The 19,210-nt window shown below is 33.1% G+C and overlaps 1 protein-coding gene across 1 annotated transcript in view; it reads right to left on the reverse strand.

Annotated features, from left to right (window-relative positions):
- LOC108917962 (prion-like-(Q/N-rich) domain-bearing protein 25) overlaps positions 1-19,210 on the reverse strand; it is a 38,163-nt gene that overhangs the window by 8,525 nt on the left and 10,428 nt on the right. Inside the window, exon 4 of the mRNA XM_018724788.1 lies at positions 734-1,006. Within this exon, the coding sequence (XP_018580304.1) occupies positions 734-1,006 (273 nt within the window). The remainder of the gene's footprint in view (positions 1-733; positions 1,007-19,210) is intronic.

The raw sequence follows: 19,210 nt of genomic DNA on the forward strand, positions 1-19,210 counted from the left end.
GAGCGATAAAGTAAGTCATAGAAATCCGTGCGATAGAGAAAGATGGCTATAATGAAAGCGTCTAATAGTCACCGCCCATTTCGCCCTTCCACAAATAAGAAGTGGATCTTATTTGTGGAAGGGCGTAACGGGCGGTGACTATGAGACGCCTTCATTATAGCCATCCTTCTCTATCACATAGATTTCTATGTCTTACTTTATCGCTCTCACGTAATGGCAGATGGACCATCGGTACTTTCCTAACCTGTATAGTAGATACCATACGCGATTTTCTGTATGTTCGTGGCGTGCAAAATTCAGCAAAGGTAAGATGAACATACGAGGTAAAAATATGCTTTTTTCCCTTATTCTGAATGTATTGTCAGTGTTGTATTATACCCTCAAGAAAATTTATGTAACTGGTACAATGAAGAGATATTGTTTCTAACTTACCTAGATTTTCTAAAATGCTTGACAAAAAATTGTGCATGTAAAAGCCCTCTTTAAAGGGGAATGATCCATACAGATTTGTAATGTTAAATAACTTTTTTGATAGTTAAAACCTACCACATTCCTCCTAATTCCGACATCACTGATTAGTTTTATTTATTAAATCTTGCTGTTACTTCCGTGTTTTATTTGTTTAGAGGATAAGCATCAATCCTGAAAGTTTGTCACAACGTAGCTGTTACACCCTGTATTTATTATGTTACATTGCTTATTGATATACACATTTAAATACATGTTTTCTTACGTATATCTATGATGCATTTATTTGTTTTATTGTTGAACTGATACATTTCTTTGCAATCGCAGATTCCTTTCGAGCATTCTGATCCACTTCCTAATATCTCAGTGCACTGAGCGTTATCTACACAGGATGACCTTAATCCTTCAGCCAATGGAAGACACCTAGAACCCTTAATGCTTGCAACGTACCTTTTCATACAACTGCATTTTGAATTGAGGCATTCTGAGAAAGGTACGAAGGCACATTCGCCATCGTTATTACAATTTTGATCTAGTTCTAAAAAATAAATAATTTGTTAATAATGATATTTTCATAGCCTCAATAAAAAAATATAGTCCAAGACGGATCTGTTTTGAGGTGAATGTGGGAGGGAGCAAGCAATATTTTTCTGGATTACTTTCAGTACAACTCACACAATAAAACTGTAGATCCCTAGATCTGGGCGAAGACCGGAACATTTTCAAAACTGCAAAAATGTTTTAAAAATTTTAAAAAATATCTATTTTATCTGAGTTTTTTACTTATATATTGGAACCTATGCATTTTTGAAGAATATTGAAGGGGAAAAAAATTTAAGAATTGAATTTTGCACAATATACTGAAAGTTAAAAATGTTTAAATTTATTACCGATGTCGCAAAACAGCAACAATTGATGAAAGAAAGGCAAAATAATCAATCAAAATAATTTTTTTTTAAATATTTTAATTGTTCCGATGGCATTCTAATTTTGGTAAAAAAAACTTTGGAGTATAATAAAACAACACACCAAATTTCATTAAAATCGGTTCTATAGGCAGTTTACGCAAAATAATTTTTTGAAAAAAATTTTGAAAAACATTTTTCGAATTTTCAAAATAATGTTGCACAGCCTCAAATAAAGCATCTAGATACTTGAAAATTTTGTCACATAGAAAAGAACGCTTATCCTGTCAAATAGTTTTTTTTTCCAAATTATAATTTTAAAGTAGGTACTACTTTTTCTTAATTTTATCTGTATTTAACAAAAAAAATTGTTTAAACTAAACTACTAACTAACTGTAATAATTGCAACTAAATACCGGGTGATTCAGTTTTGATATTCGCGGCCTCGTATCTCTTTTATTTTAATAAATAGCTATAACAAACCTTATATATTTTTAAATCGCTGCTCAAACTCTATCAGATGATATTATGAGATCGTCTCCATGGTAACATGTCAAAATTGCTGTAGTCAACTGTTTTTGTTCAAATGGCACACTATATATTTTTTTATCAATTCTGGAAGATATTTTTTTCTGCGTACAGCTACGTAAGGAAGTCTTTAGTTTCACTAGAAATATTACTAGAAAAACAGCAAAAATGATGAACCCTACTTTCAGTAGCTTTATTCTGAAAAATGGTAGCCAGCTGCGGAAACAACTGAATTTTGACGTTTCTAAATAACGGTTTGTCAAAATAATTGAAATTTTATACCTACCTATTCTATCTATAACTCATTACAACATGAATACTTTCAGTAACCAAGAAAAACTAGATATGATTTTAATTTATGGAGAGTGCCGAAAGAACGCTAAAGCTGCCAGGCATTTATACCAACATCGTTTTCTGCAGAGACAAGTTCCATCAGATAAAATTTTCGAAAAGTTCGCCAGGAATTTGGCGGCAGATGGATGTTTTGAAAATAAAAGCAGAGTTTTTAAACCCAGAAAGGCAAGAGATGAAGAGCATTCGATAAAGATGTTAAATGGCCTGCTAGATCTCCGGATTTCACTCCTATAGATTTCTTTCTTTGGCCTTACCTAAAAAAAACAGTTTACTTTTTGCCCTTAAATGATATTGACGACCTTAAAAACATAATAAGAGGAGAATGTCGGAGGTCATTTTGAACATTTGAAACAAATATTGTTTTAAATTGTTATATTATTATCGCATTAAAAATAAAATATGTTACTTTAAAAAACATGATAACTTGTTTCCACAGCTGGCTATCATTTTTCAGAATAAAGCTACTAGAAATAGGGTTCATCCTTTTTACTGTTTTTCTAGCAATATTTCTAATGAAACTATAGACTTCCTTACATAGCTGAACGCAGAAAAAAAAATATCTTCCAGATTTGATAGAAAAATATATAGTGTGCCATTTAAATAAAAACAGTTGACTATAGCAATTTTGACATATGTTACCATAGAAACGATCTAATAATGTCATTTGATAGAGTTTAAGAGGCGATTTAAAAATATATAGGTTTGTTATAGCTATTTGTTAAAATAAGAGATACGAGGCCGCAAATACAAAACTGAATCACACGGTATATTCATATTCAGAGTGTTGAAATATATACGTAAATAAATTTTTTCATTGAAAAAACATGCAATAGCATAAGGTAAAATATACAATATATTTAATGCATAAATAATAAACTTTGTTTATAACAAAATATGTGCAAATTACACAGTTGGAATTACAATATTCGAATTCCTTGGCTCGCGAGACATCGGATAAAAAAAAACATCGAAATTGGTCCATTAGAAGCCGAAATAATGCAATTTTTTTTCGTACCTTCGCATTTTGAACCTCTGAATTCAGTCTCGGAGCGAAAGCCCCCTTCTCCACTTTTCGTGTTTTGAGTCACTTATGGATATGAAATTTTTTTCCAGCCTAGAACTCGGAAAAACGAAGCCACTGGATCAAAGATTATTGCTAAATTGTTTATAAATTAACGGTAAATGCTGATAAACTTTATAACCTCTTATATCTCGAGAACCAGTAAACGTTTAACTTTTTTTAAAAAAAAAAAAGAAGCGTTTTTCCGAGTACTTTAAAAATATAATTTTTGAAAAAAAACTAAATTGCATATTGATAAATGTAATCAAATTATTTAAAAATAAAAAAAGAGTGTTTACTTTAAAAATTTCTGTGGCCGTCCTAATCAACCGATTTCAATTTTTCAAAAACCATTTGAAAGGTTGAGCGGTATTTTCTATGTAAAAAATTTTTCCAAGTATCTATTTATTTGAGGCTGTGCAACATTTTAAAAATTCGAAATTTTCTTTTCAAAATTTTTTTCAAAAAATTATTTTGCGAAAACTATAGAACCGATTTTAATGAAATTTGAGGTGTTGTTTTATTATACTGTAAACATTTTTTTCGAAAATTAGAATGCCCTCGGAGCAATTAAAATATTTTTAAAAAATTATCCAAAATACTTGATTATTTTACATTTTTTTCATTAATTACACAGGTTTACAAAAAAAAAAGTCCGGACTATTTGACCGGACCATGGTATTCCGAGGTATTTTTGCGTCCTGAATCCGATCCCGGGGTCGGCTGAGCCCCATCATGTCAGAGAAACGAGATTTCAAGGTCAATTAGAGGCTAAAATGGCCATTTTTTGGAACTGGACCCGGGACAATTTCTCAAGGGATCTGTTAAGTTGGAAGGTGACTGTTTAGGTCATGAATACCTTCCAAACATTGGAAAGGAGCCCTAAATCTCGACCGGGACTATCACAGAGCCACCCCAGTGGATAAAATGTTGCCATGATTGTTGTACCTCGCAGATTTCGATCTCCCTGTCAAGGCATCCAATTTCGGCAATCCGTTCGCTGTGAGATATTGACAGTGGACCCAGCACTGACCCTAATGGCCTTGGAACCTTGGAGTCATGCTCTGGGTGCTGCTCAGGGCAGGCCCATTTCCTGATTTATTTATTTTACTTACTTTTTATTTATTTAAGGGGCATAAGAGAAAGGCACTTAGAAGGAGTTTTGAGCAAACCTGTAGACCCCATAAACAAGCGCGGAAAGATTGAAAAATTGAGAGGGAGAAACGTGAGAGGCAAGGGGACTCACTGTAAACAAGCACCCCGAAGGGAACAGAATCTGCAAAAATTGGGAGGGAGAAAACTGAGAGGCAAGGGGACTCACTGTAAGCAAGCACCCCGAAGGGAACAGAATCTGCAACGTCCACGTCGTTGTTCTTGGGTGATGCTAATAGCAGAGTTCAGTTTAATAGTAATGCTGCGTTCACTGTCAATACCTCACAGCGAACGGATCGACGAAGTTGGATGCCTTGACAGGAAGATCGAAATCCGCGAGATACAACAATCATGGCAACATTTTATCCATTGGGGTGGCTCTGTGATAGTCCCGGTCGAGATTTAGGGCTCCTTTCCAATGTTTGGAAGGTATTCAAGAACTAAACAGTCACCCTCCAACTTAACAGATCCCTTGAGAAATTGTCCCGGGTCCAGTTCCGAAAAATGGCCATTTTAACCTCTAAATGACCTTGAAATCCCGTTTTTCTGACGTGATGGGGCTCAGCTGACCCCGGGATCGGATTCAGAACGCAAAAATACCTCGGGATAGCATGGTCTGGTCAAATAGTCCGGACTTTTTTTTTTGTAAACCTGTGTATTGATTGCTATTTTGAAACATCGGTAATAAATTTAAACATTTTTATCTTGCAGCATATTGTGCAAAATTCAATTCTAAAACTTTTTTCCTTTTCAATATTCTTCCAAAATGCATAGGTTCCAAAATATAAGTAAAAAAACTCATTTTTGCAATTTTGAAAATGTTCCGGATCTGGCGCAGATCTAGGGATCTACACTTTTATTATGTGAGTTGTACTGAAGGTATTCCAGCAAAAATTAGTTTCCCCCTCTTACATCGAAGAAGTGGGATATTTCGACAGATCCGCCCTGGTCTAATGGTGATTTAGAATAATTTAGAGTATAAATAGACGCTTCTGTTAACTATTTTAAGTGACAACAATATTTATACCGGACGTGGACACGGGCTCAGAAATGAGGAAGCTTAACTAAACTTATTAACCTAACCTAATGTTAACTGCTTTATTTCGCCACTAGGGGACGTAATAATTTGCAAATAATTTTAGTTCTTCCCAAATAACGCTTTATCCAATATATTATGAAACTTTTGCTAGCAGGTATATTTGTATTTGTGTAACTTTTTGATATAGGCAGTAATTATTATTATTAGTACCTATTATTATTATTACAATTTAGATTAGGGCAGAGGAAGAACCTATTATGCCCAAAAAAAACAGACATGCATCTAGTTTATTCTCAAAAATATTCACTGACAATCGATGTTTGTAAATTGTTCCAGCTGGAAAAAATTCTGCTCGTTAGAAAAAATTGCCTAGTCCTGGATTTAAAATTTTCTTTTTTTAGTTTCAAATCGTGTTCAGGTAATCGGTTGTCTGCATTGAGAGTGTAAGCAGAGATAGATTTCCAACATTGTATTTTAAGATTTTAAAAGTTATAATTAGATCTCCACGAAGACGGCGCTGTTGGAAATTTGTGAGCTTGACCATTGATAGTCGTTCAGTATAAGAGGGTCTCACACGTCCGAAGGAAAACCTTGTTGCTGTATATTGAACATTTTCCAGTAACTTTTGATCGCGGACGAGATCGGAGCGCCACACCGGACCGGCGTATTCAATAATTGGTCGCACATAACTAGAGTACAGTTGGCAAGACGTTTCGAAAGACAAATTTGAAAAAGTTTTGCGGAATAAAAATAATCTAGTATTTGCACGTTTGCACACTGAGCTTATATGGTCTGACCATAAGAGTTTAGTGTTAATTGAGACGCCTAAATCGTTATGCGTTGACACTGTAGTAAGTAATAGTCCACTCAAATGACATGGCAAGAGAGGATTATTCTTGCCCAGATGAAGCACTACACATTTAGATGTATTTAATGGAAGGAGTCATTCGCTGCACCAGTTGCTGATGGAAGTTAAATCTTTTTGAAGAAATTTGTGGTGAATGATAGGGTTGGTGTCGTTTGCGTAAAAAGATAGTTTCTTTCTAACTAGATGTTGGATATCACTAGAGTAAATGAGAAACAGTAATGGGCCCAATACAGAAAACTACGGAATTCCACTCAAAACAGGTCTTTTCTCGGAAAAAGATTCTCCCACTCCTACTTTGAAAAATCTGTAAGGTAAAAAGTTCCGAATTCATCGATTCAAAATTCCACGAATTCCTAGATGTTCTAATAAATTATAATAGAACATCTAGGAATTCGTGGAATTTTGCAGCAACAATCTTCTCATTGGTACTTTGTCAAACGCTTTGGAGAATTTACTATCAAATAAATCCTTTTCTGTGATAATTAAATCAGATTTGTATAGTAAATTTGTCTTGATGACTGATAGAATGATTAGAAGAAAAAAATATGAAAAAGGAAAAACTTTAAGAAACCCTGAATTGAGTCCGCAAAAACAATAAGCCTACATTTTAAAAGCTTTTTCTCTAAATGTATTATTTAGGATAATAGGTACATCAAAAACTGATTTCGTTTAGGCACAAGGTCACCTGGAACTGATGGTTGGCCACCAAAACGAAAATATCACATAGAAAATCGCCAGAGGTATGTTGGTACATATAAAAAGTATGTAGGTATTTGACTTCAACTTCCAACTTGGTAAGTTTACCGCTCTCAAGGCCTTAACGTCATCGAAATTATTTTTCATTATTTCAAAACCGATTTCGTAAATATTTTACATTATTATACTATGAAAGTCTAACAAGTTTGATTAAAAAAAAAAGTATTTTGATACTTCTTCTATTTGAAAATATGTAAGACGATATACACAGAGGAATTAAACACTATCATATCAAGTCTGTACTTATTTGATCAGCGTTACCGTGGAAAATAAGAGATTTTCAGTGTTTATACTCATTACTGATAAGCTTTAAATACTTTTCTGCAAATTAACTACATTTATTTAAAATGAGAATACTTAATATAGTTATCGCCACGGTAACGCAGTCGGTCGAGAGTGCGGTGACAAGCATTTCTCAGCTCAGCCTATTCTGGTCCGGGTTCGATCCCCAGTGTCGGCACTGGCAATATCGATGGATAATGGGTGTTTGTCCGCGTTTTCTCAAGTGTAGCCCCCTTCCGCACAGCCTTTGGCTTTGGATTTGGGGGTTGTCTCATTTCTGTGGTGTGTTTTATGTTTTAATGGAAAAATAATCATGATTCTAATTTTTGGAGCAGTTCCGAAAGATACGAAAACGCTGACAAAATCAGTAACAGACTTCAGTGAACTAGTGCTATTCTCTACAAGATTTTACATCTTTTGAGTGGAAACAGGTATCGAAGAACTTTTTTAATAAATCTTGTTGAGAACAATGAGAACTTTCGTAAGAAAATATTTGCGGAATTAGAAAAAATAATTTCTAAGGCGTCACAACTCTTAGGGCAGTAAACTTAAAAAGATGAAATTATAAGCCAAATTTAACAAACAATTTTTACCAACGTTGAATTCCTCTAGTGACTGAACGGAAGCAACGATGGATAGAGGTTATGGATTAATTTTAGTTAAATCATCTTATTAACGACCCTACGAATCTGTACTGGTGACAGCATAGTAGTGAATATTCTGACACCCTGTATGATTTTTTCGGGTACATCTATTAAGCAAGTATATTTGTTTGTGATAATTTACCATTTTCAGGATAACTGCCTATTTAGTTGCATAGTTGCTCACACTGACAGGGATAGACATCAACTTAGCGGTCAAGGTAACTAATCTAGTAATGTGCGTATGCATTAAGCTAATTATGGCATTTTAATATAAGAAAATACTTTCTCTTAATAAAATTAAAATATACATATTTTTCAGAACTAATAATATTGTAATACAGTAACAATCTAAAGTACAGTTCTCGATTAAGTTTCCAGTATTTTCTTATGTTTCTTTTTTTATCAGATTAATTGCATTTATTTTTGTACAAAGCACAGTTTTTGTTAAATCAACGTTCACAATCTATAGTACATATCCGTCCTACAACTTACTATCGCGAGAAGTGTTACACGAAAAAATTGACACAAATAATTGTTCGGATACAGAAGAATCTTCTGACTTTGTATTGTAAGTATTTTGTTTGTTTGAAAGAAATGCCTAATAAACTTTGAATTTAATATAGTCATTGCGTATATTGCATACATCAAGCACCAGTGGCGGCTGCTGAAAACTGAAGTGCTTAAATTTGGAAGAAGTATGTCACTAACATCGTTTTTACGAAATAACGCGGGCCTACCCTGTATGGTTCATTTTAACCTTAAGGGGTTCAAAAAAAATACTATAATAAAAGCTTTATAATAACTTAAATATTTACATTTCAAGTTAACCAGATTTCGGACGCAGGTTCTCTAATAAATCACACATACCGCTACTATGATGCAGAAATAAATCAATGTCTGCTGTAATTCCCTAAATTCTATATAATGTCGTAGCTTTTTGACATTTTAATAATCGCTTTTATTCTAAATTTTAATTTGAGATTTCGATGGGTTGGTTTATTTACTTGTTAGTTCTGTCAGCTTATTGTTGCATGAATAGAATAGTAAGGACCTTGTGGATATAATTTTAATTTACAGGGACCGTTGTCAAAATTCTGTACGACCATCTCGACTATATGCGGAGCACTATCATAACAGGGCACACCTTAGATGTCAAAAATGTATTTGTCTTCATCGTTCACCATAAGAAAACCGTGAAAGAGCTCGATCAAATCGTATGTTATAAAATTGAGGAAGAAATTCTCAGTATTATCGAAAAAATGCCAACGAATAACTCTACATAATATGGTCTATGAAAAATCGACATGAGTTTTTCAATTAATTATAATCATTCGATTAATTAATGTATTCTTCTTAGCATTTAACACTTTTACAGAAGATAAGAAAACGGACAGTTGAGCGTACACACATTAAAAAATCTCTTTTTTTTAAGATCTAACGTTTTTGCAATATATAATGATAATTATACATATAGACCAATAAAAAGTTCTTCCCAGTCTTGTTCAGAACCGTGACATTCGATTGTTGTGTACTACAAAAGGCGAATATTTAAAATAACTTAATGTCAGGACAAGCCGAAATTAGCAACTCACTTAGTCTTAAATTACTTTAATAATACTTTTAAAAATGGAATACATATATGTAAAGGTATAAACTGTATACTAGGACGACTCAGCGTCGAATACCTTCTCTATAGTTCACATCGGTATCCCGTACCGTAACATAAATAAACACAGGGCTAGACATAATATTTCACTATCTCAAGAGGCCCTACATTATGAATATTCAACACTAAAAATGTCTTTGGCTGAACCTCGGACCTCACATTAAATTCTGGACTTTTATTCATACGAGTATACTCTATTACTTTCACTATTTCATTTTGACAGACATAGGCAGACAACATCCTCTATAAATATATTTTTAATTCTTAGAAGTAATTCATGTACTAAACTCTATGAGTTACTGAATGTTAAAATATAGGGTTCTTGTATATTATTTTAACAATTTATTCAGCAGTTGTGGCATTTATTTTCTTGCACAGTATTTAAAGTTTAATGGGGCTATACCGTGAATAAAATAAATAAATGAATTCCCGTTCATGGGTAATGTCGGTATCAATTACTCAACACTCATGCATTTTCTATGAAAACGATGTGTGATAATAAATATTTATGAAAGAGGATAAGAAGTGTTGGAATTAGCATTTAAGGAATTGTCAGTGTGTTCAATATTGTACGATTTTATGTAAAAATGTTATTTTACAAACATACGTAAATCTCTGTAAACAAAAGCATTTCCCCAAATAAATACAATTTTGTCTTTGACTGAGTCATTTTTTAAATGATTTACCACCAACATCTAGCAATTTTGACTGTATATGACATGACTTAGAGAAACATAGTTTTCGAAATTTACGTGTACAATTACCATTTTAAATAAATGTAATCCGATAACTATAAGAGTTGATAATATATCAAAAATAATAAGTAAGTAAGCCTAATTAATACAATAAAACCTGCAAACACTAATCTTCTTATATCATAATATATCCTGTCATGATGGAATTCAGCCTGATTGTTTATAATTATTGCTACTGATACCAATGGATACACGTCAAACTTAAATAAACTTATGTTTTTTTTGTTATTATTTTTTCCTTTACATTCATAAACTTCTTCAGACCAGTACCTTTGATGACAATTAGTTTAGTTAATAAACTAGATTAAATATATATGTGTATGTTCAAGGTGTAACACGTTATTATTTTGTTTGGTATTAACCAGTATCAAAAGTTCTATCTAGGTATAGTTTGTATGTTTTTATTTGAATCCTTAGGTAAAATTTTCTCCTTTAACTGTTGGTGTGTATACATTTACTACGTATTTTATCATATTTCTAATTGGAGGGTGTGTATTTTTTTTCGATAATTTCATTACTGTTAATATTGATTTCTTTTTATTAGATGTTCTTTCAGGAATCTGATTCGAATGTATCGCTATGTAAGTAGGCAGGTATCCATATAAACACAAATTTTCCCTACAGTGTCCCTTCTCTCATAATTAATCAATCATTATCATTAGTCTTTTTCGATTTCATTCTGTTTTCTTAAACTTCCCTAACTAAACCTTCGTTTCTCTTAAAAAGTATTTAAATGTTTTGTTTCTATATGTGTAGCTGTTTTGTTTAGTCGATGTAGAGCAATATTTATCTAACTGTTTCTCACCAAAGGTCAAAGCTAAAAATGTGACAAGTTATACAGTCGCAGAGTTATCACTGAAAACGCCAATGGTGAGGAATGTCGAAAAAACGTTTAGAAGCATTGGATGCAACCAGTTACAGAGGTTGTTGGAACATCTCATAAGGAAAATCATTGTTTGAGGAACAGGTCCGCTCGCAGCGGTCTTAGAACCAACAATGAGAATCGAAATCAACATCAAGGCGGTCTAAGAGTTCTAATAGTAGTTTCGCGTCCAACAGAGCCTAGCCCAAGAACAACAAAAACAATTAGGAGGCAGATATACATACAATTAGCCGAGTCAACGTCCGCTCCTTTGATCGTTGATTTCGTCATAAAATTCAATGCTCGGAGCAATTTTGTGGCATTAGCACGTTCTACTACTATGTAAGCCATTCAAAAAAGATCGCATATACAGGCTGTACTTGCATAATAAATATTTGAAAAAACCCGAAATTTTGGAAATTCGTTTTTGTTTTATTTCAGTATCGTTTGAGATGATATTGAAAGAAGAAGAACACTTTCTCATGACAACTTTTGTCCTCTATCGAATGACATAATCAATTTTTATATGTGACGTTTCGTCTCTCCAGAACCATCATCAACTTCATTTTTTCAAATACGACCCTGGAAATTTTATTACATCCTTCAATAATGTTTTAATTTTGATGCAACAATTTATTGAATTATATATGACCAGGTGATGGAGATTAAAACTCTAATAATGTTTTAGTGTAACAAACTAGGTTTATTTCACAGGGTATAACGACACTTAGAGTGTACGATAATTCAATAAACATAGACATCTAAATAAAAAAATTATATAAATTTGGAACGAATACATTGAAGATGAATTTTTCGAGACAAAAGGTCTGAATCTTGTTCGGGCTAGGGCAGTACAGTATTGGGGGTCATGAAGGCTTGCAAAAAATGTAATAAAATTTCTAGGGTCGTATTTAAAAAAATGAAGTTGATGATGGTCCTGGAGAGACGAAACGTTACATATAAAAATTGATTATGCCATTCGATAGAGGGCAAAAAGTGGCCATGAGAAAGTGTTCTTCTTTTTTCAATATCACCTCAAACAAGGCTGAAATGAAACAAAAACGGATTTCCAAAATTTCGGTTTTTTTCAAATATTTCGAAAACTAATCATGTTAGCCTTGATTTTTTAGAGGCATAATGTTGGTCCCCTGATTACGCAACTTTGCCCCCATTTAAGCTACTTCGTACCTCTTACCGTTTCCGAGATCCCTGTAGTGAGAAGCGAATTTGTATTTGGGACATAATAATTGGTATTCAATTATCATTTTGTTTATAGCTCACACATTAACTATAAATACAGTATTGATATGTGAATAATTGGATAATCCTTGAACCTAGACGAGGATAATGATAACAATTGGAACTAATCACCCACTCAGGGAATTGAGACTTCAGCTCGTCCAACTGTATAATAGCAAAGTTTACAGAATAAATATTCTGTACTTTGATAATAGTAGCGTTCGGTATTGACATTTGGATGTATGGATGCGTTTTGTCCTTTTTTAACAGCAACAGATAAAAAGACAAAAATAAGAAAAAAACTCAAATGTTATTATGGGATTTTCATTTGTTTTTAATATAAAAAATTAATTTATTGACATTCACAGCGTTCTTTGATTAAATCTTCAAAAACACCATCATTGACATCTAAATATTTTCTGCCTCGTCTGGCCTGTGGCTCTCCTGATTTCTGCAGGTCTTTCTTTAATAAGTGCTGGTGATAGGTTGAATTAGTGCCACCCGAGTGTTTACTTTAAATAAACATAAACCCCCCCCATAAACAGTAATCTAGTGCTGAGGTCTGGAGATCTTGAAGGCCAACTAATAGAACCATCGCGGTCAATCCAACGCTCTTGAAATCTCGTTCAAATGTAGCATGACTGGACGAGGCAAATGTACAGGACTTCCATTGTGCTGGTAGTACATTCGAATTCTCATGTTTATATGAACATTCTCTAGTAGTACTAGTAGTAATTTATTTTGTAAAAAAATTAAGTAGTAGTCTCCTGTGAGTCGATTCTCCATGAAAAGGCTAATTAACCACACCACACGTTTGCCGAAAATTACTTTCTAGTAATGCCGTCACAGGTAACTGTTGCTTCATTCTTAAAAAGTATGCGAGATACTGCTAGTATAATCCTCCGGTTGTAGGTACTGTACTCTCTGTACATGGTACGGATATAAGCGTTTCTCGTTGAGGGTTTTCATTACTCTTTTTTGTGGAATGACCAATTGAAAAGCAATTCTTCATGAGCTGGTCATCATCTTCTACTAGATCCAGAATATTTTCTATTTCTAAACCTCGTCGATGAGCTCGTTCAGATGTTTTACTAGCACTGGGAAGCTTTCCGGTTTCTCACAGTTTGTTGAAAATTTTGATAAACACATCTCTATCGGGACATCTGTGATGTGGAAACCGTTGACGATATTCGTCAACAGCAGCATTAGCATTCCCATTATAAAAACCATAAACAAACACCATATTTGCATACTCTAAATTTGAATAAGTTCTTGGCGTTTTATAACAAATTAATCGTACAAAAGTGTAATCAAATGTTAAACTAAATTTTTAAAACTTGTAATTACGCTATAAATTGAAAACAAATCAAATTCGCATAACAACATTTGCGTTCTTCTTATTATTTTGATGTGTAGAATCCATTCCTGGAGTTTGGTTCGATCCTCTCGACTCACCCTGTAGAGCTTATTAATAGATATGGAAACATAAATTTCACTTAAAGTATATAGAGTAGATGTATCTATAATATTTAAATTTTTGACCTATATAGGGCAACATTTCTCTTATGGGGTATAGAAGATAACAGTAATCGCAGTCTAAATGCCTCGTCATTCAAACCTCTACATTAACATGAAACACATATACTTATTTAGAAGACGTTCCGTTTTCTTTTCCACTTTTATCATTTAAATGATTCCCTGTTTTACTACTATTTAATTTTATCAAACTCAAATGCACTCCGGCACTTACGTGTTAATGTAACCTTCTCATGAAAATATTTCCATTCCTCCGGAATCCCTTTATTTCTCGCACCGAAGTGTCAGAGATAATGAATCGCTTAATTAACTTCAACATATTATTTAGACAAGCTAAATCCTTGTTTCTTCTCTAACTAATTATCCGAAGGGTGTTGGTAATGGTGTAGGTAAAATAGTAAAACATGGTATCAAGTTACAAACTGAACTTAACATAAGGGCCCATTTTTCAGACAGTGACTAATATTTATTTAGTCCAATTAATTAACCAGAGCGGTATGTTCTTAATATTTAAATTAGCGTAGGAAGGAGTCATACAGGTATTAAACTTTGTCCATATAATAAGACGTCGTCAATATCAGTTTAATAATTCAAAAATCCTATACCGGGTGGGGCATTTATCTTGAGACAAAATAATGCCTCGATTGAACTCGATTATTTCGAAAAAAAATTCAGGCAAAACTTGTAGGGCACCGAGGGGGCCATTGAATGATCTATATTACGACTTCGGGTCTAAACCGGACGTGTTTTTACACCAGTAGTTGATTTTTTTAATGGAAACAACCAGTTTTTACCACGGATTTCGATTGAAAAACGAAAAAAAACTTTTTGTTCTTTTTATTTTTTCCATATTTTGGCCATAAAATTGCCATAAAAAAACAAAAAATTTGAAAAAAAATGTTTCATACAAAAGTTGTAGGATGAAAAGAGGTCTGTCTTGACATGACTTTGAAAATGACCTTGACCTTGATCTTGATCTTTAAATTAAGTTCATATTTTTAAAACTTCGCGCTCTTGTAGTTTTGAATTTGATCTTCAAACGACCTTCAAGGTCATGTCAAGATAGCTCACTTTTCACCCTACAACTTTTGTATGAAACATTTAAAAAAAGTGTTATGGCCAAAATATGAGTTGAATCGAACACATAATAAGAACAAAACGTTTTTTTTTATTTTCAATCGAAATCTGTGGTAAAAATTGCGTATTTGCATTTAAGAAAGTCAACTTCCCGCCTAAAAACACCATTTACGGTGTAGACCGGAAGTCGTAACATGGACCTTTCAATGACCCCCTCGGTGCCCTACAATTTTTGTCTGAATCTTTTTTCGAAATGATCGAGTCCAACCGAGATATTAATTTGTCTGAAGATAAATGTCCCGTCCGGTATATACCTATTTTTTTTTTGTTAATGATTTTTAATATTGTCCACTTCTTTCTAAATAATAAAAAGTTGTAGATAATCTTCACCTTAAATGCAATGAAATATGTATTTTCAATGGGGACCTTTTATTTGTTTTGCCGCACGGAGAAAAATATTTTATTTCTAATGACAATCCCATATTTCATCGCTATTTTTTTGAATTAATGTTAGCTATAATCGATTTATATTAGTATCACTGAAGCAACAGAATATCTATATTTGACATAAAAACGAATATTTGATTAAAATACGATTGTATTTAAATTTTATTATAAATATATACGAGGTCTGTTCAGAAAATTTCCGAATTTTATTTTTAAATGTATTATTAATTTTATACATTATTGGTCCTTATCTCCTTCAAAGTACTGCCCTCCCCTATTCGCCTACCGGTATGATTCTTTGAATGAATGTTTCATCATCATTGGATTCTTCAAGGAGACCACACGATTTTCTTTTTGTTCTATTATCAAACGAGGAATAAATTTTGCTGCAACATGTTCAATCAAAATTTCATGGCATATCCCTATTGAGATGCACCAGATCTTAGATTTTCTGAACGTGGAAATCATCAGTTGAAGTCGAAGGCCTCCTTGGTCGAGAATCATCATCAATGTACTGATGACCACTTATAAATCGTAAAAACCATTCATAACATTGCCTACTACCGAGAGCAACATCTCCGTATGCTTGTTTCATAAGTTGAAACGTTTCCGTGAGTTTTCCCCAGTGTCACGCAAAATTTTACATTGCATCGTTGTTTCAAAAAATCGTCACTTACACTTAAACATATTGCACTCAAATGACAATACTTATTACGAAAACTAAGTGAGATATTTACTATCTGAGAACATGTGGTTACAGAGGAGGTTATGAGCAGCGCAATGCTTTCAACCTCTTATCAGTAAATATCTCAATTAGCGCCTAATTCAAAATATTCGATTATTTCCTGAGCAGACCATGTATATGATTACATTAAGGTTGTAGCTAATATCAAGAACGATTAGAAACATGTAACTATTAAGAATATTCCCGGCGAGGGAATCAATGATCCCTATCAGTCAGTCGAATATAACATAAATTCGATTTTGTATTGATGGGACCCTTTCCAAATTTTAGTCTGCTGAAGTGTGCTTTAAAAACATTTTTGGAGGAGTTTTAAAGATTGCAATTATACATACATACATTACGTTATGGTTTTTCATCTAGTATAAAGTATTTTATTGATATAAAATGTAACTAATATAAGAAGATAAGGTAAATAGTGTTGTATTAAATTAAATTCCAACGGTTCATATTTCCCGTAATATAAGCAAAATTAAACATTTTAAAGGATAGGCCACCGGTAAATCATAGGTGTGGGTAGAGTGCATCATGATTTAGCAAGAAGTCGCATTTATTTATAAGAAGGATAAATAAAAACATAAAGCAGAAAGGAGAGGCCAGTAAGGTGACAAACTTCTCACATCGTGAATTTGTTTCTTAAATTGTTTATTGAGGTATACGTTAACTGAATTTTAAATATTGCTTTGATATCATCAAGAGTCTGAAAACCGCGCGCTTTCAGCACTGATTTTGATTTCGGAAATAAGAAAAAATCGCAAGGAGACAGATCTGGAGAGTGAGGAGGGGGTGAAGGAGGACAGTAATCTGATTTTTTGCACAAAACTGATAAATTGGTAAAACCGAGTGTGCATGCGCATTGTCAAGGTGCAAGAAGCATAAATTGTCTCGCCACAACTCTTTTTGACGATTTTTTAACGTAATTGTTATAAAACGCCTTGATAATACCTATACGGCTCACTGTTTCACCTTGACACAAGAATTCCAAATTCCATTAAAGTCGAAAAAACCACTTTGACAATGAATCGAGACTGACGGGCTTTCTTGGGGTATGGAGATCATTTGCCACACCATTACGGTGATATTTTTCATCGTCATTGGATTCAAAAAGGAGTTGCCGACAAAGTCCACACGATTTTTTTTCTGTTGTTCGGTCATCAAACAAGGAACAAATTTTGCTGCAATTCGATGCATGTTCAATTTTTCAACAAAATTTCACAGAATGACCCAATTGATATACGAACCTCTTTTGCAATATATTTTCTGAACGTGCGAGTCATCAGTTGAAGTCGATGGCCTTCGTGGTCCAGGACCGTCTTCAATTGACTGACGACCACTTTTAAACCGTGAAAATCATTCGTACCACCCAGAGCATCATCGCCGTAAGTTTTTTTCAAAAGTTGAAACGTTTCCGTGAGTTCCCAGTTTCACGTAAAATTTTACCTTGTTTCAGAAAACCGCACATTTAAAAAATCGTTGCACTCAAATAACAATATCACGAATACTAAATGAGATATCAACAATCTCAGAACATGTGGTCGTGTTGTCCAAAATTATTTATTTGTAGCATATTTATTTGTTTTTCCCTGTTTGCTTGAAAAATTTGTATAGTGTGACAAAAATTCAAAATGAACTTCAGTAGGGTCTAATTAATTTTTATATTTTATAAGTGGCACCAACGCATCCATAAGACAAAATCTAAAATATAATAAGGAAAGTATAATAGATAGCTACTAACTAGATGCATGATAAAAATTCATTGTGAGTAAGGGTAAGTGAAATATGAACTCGTCAAAATACCAATTTGTCATCATTCAATTATTTAGTGCTCTATGCAACAAATTGTATCATATATCTTCAAGTGACAAACCAAAGCTTGTACAAAAAGCGAAATGGTGAATTAGTTAAGTGGCGTAGAAGTTGTAGTAACGTTTAAAATGATTTATTAATCAAAGTAGGTTATAAAAACTTGGACGTCGGCATTTGTTTCGTTGTTAATTCCTTAACTATATTTTTTCTTCTGACAGTGCATTACTCATTCTACTAATTGAGAATATGAGAAGAACCGACTGTAAGAAAGAAAACTAGAGTTACTGTTTGTTACTAACAGCTATTAAGGCTTTTATGTTGTGACACAATTATTATTATTGCGATTAAGAAACTGAATAAGTTATTTCGAGGATACATCTCTTTATATTTAGTGATTGGCACTTTTAAAATACGTCGACAAACATCTGGGAAAAGAAACTGGTTTTTTTAATAACTTTTATCCTGTTATATTTTTGTCGAATTTATTTTCATTGAAAAATACAAGGTGGACGCACATTCCTAGAATAGAAAATATAATTTGTTTTTATTTGATGAAAAGGTCACTTTTTGCGTTGTTTTGTACAGCTATTTAAAAGTCGCATATTGTTTAAAGTAATTTTTTTTGGTCCATTATAATTGACCCCCCCCCCCCCAATCAACTCCCTTATTACAATATACAGAAGAAAATATAAATAATAATGGTATAAAAAGAAAGTGCAATCATAAAAATTTTAGTATTTTTACGTATACTCGACGGCCGAAATTATAGATAGTGATTCATCGCTAGCTCTTGGACTAGTAAGGAGGATGAGGCGTGCGGGGATCGAAAATCAATAGGCGTGTATACGTAAAAGGCAACAAGATGTAGAAAATATGGAAAAAATATAATAAAACATAACATCTATTATTTTTAGAGGTTTTACCGAGAAAACTTCAAAAATATTTTAGTAACATTTCGTTTTTAAATTTTAAGTGTTTTCTATAAAACACCCCCCAAGAGGGCATCGATAACCCACCACCGCCC

The sequence above is a fragment of the Anoplophora glabripennis genome, unplaced genomic scaffold (genome assembly GCF_000390285.2).
Source record: "Anoplophora glabripennis isolate ALB-LARVAE unplaced genomic scaffold, Agla_2.0 scaffold60, whole genome shotgun sequence".
Lineage (NCBI taxonomy): Eukaryota > Metazoa > Arthropoda > Insecta > Coleoptera > Cerambycidae > Anoplophora > Anoplophora glabripennis.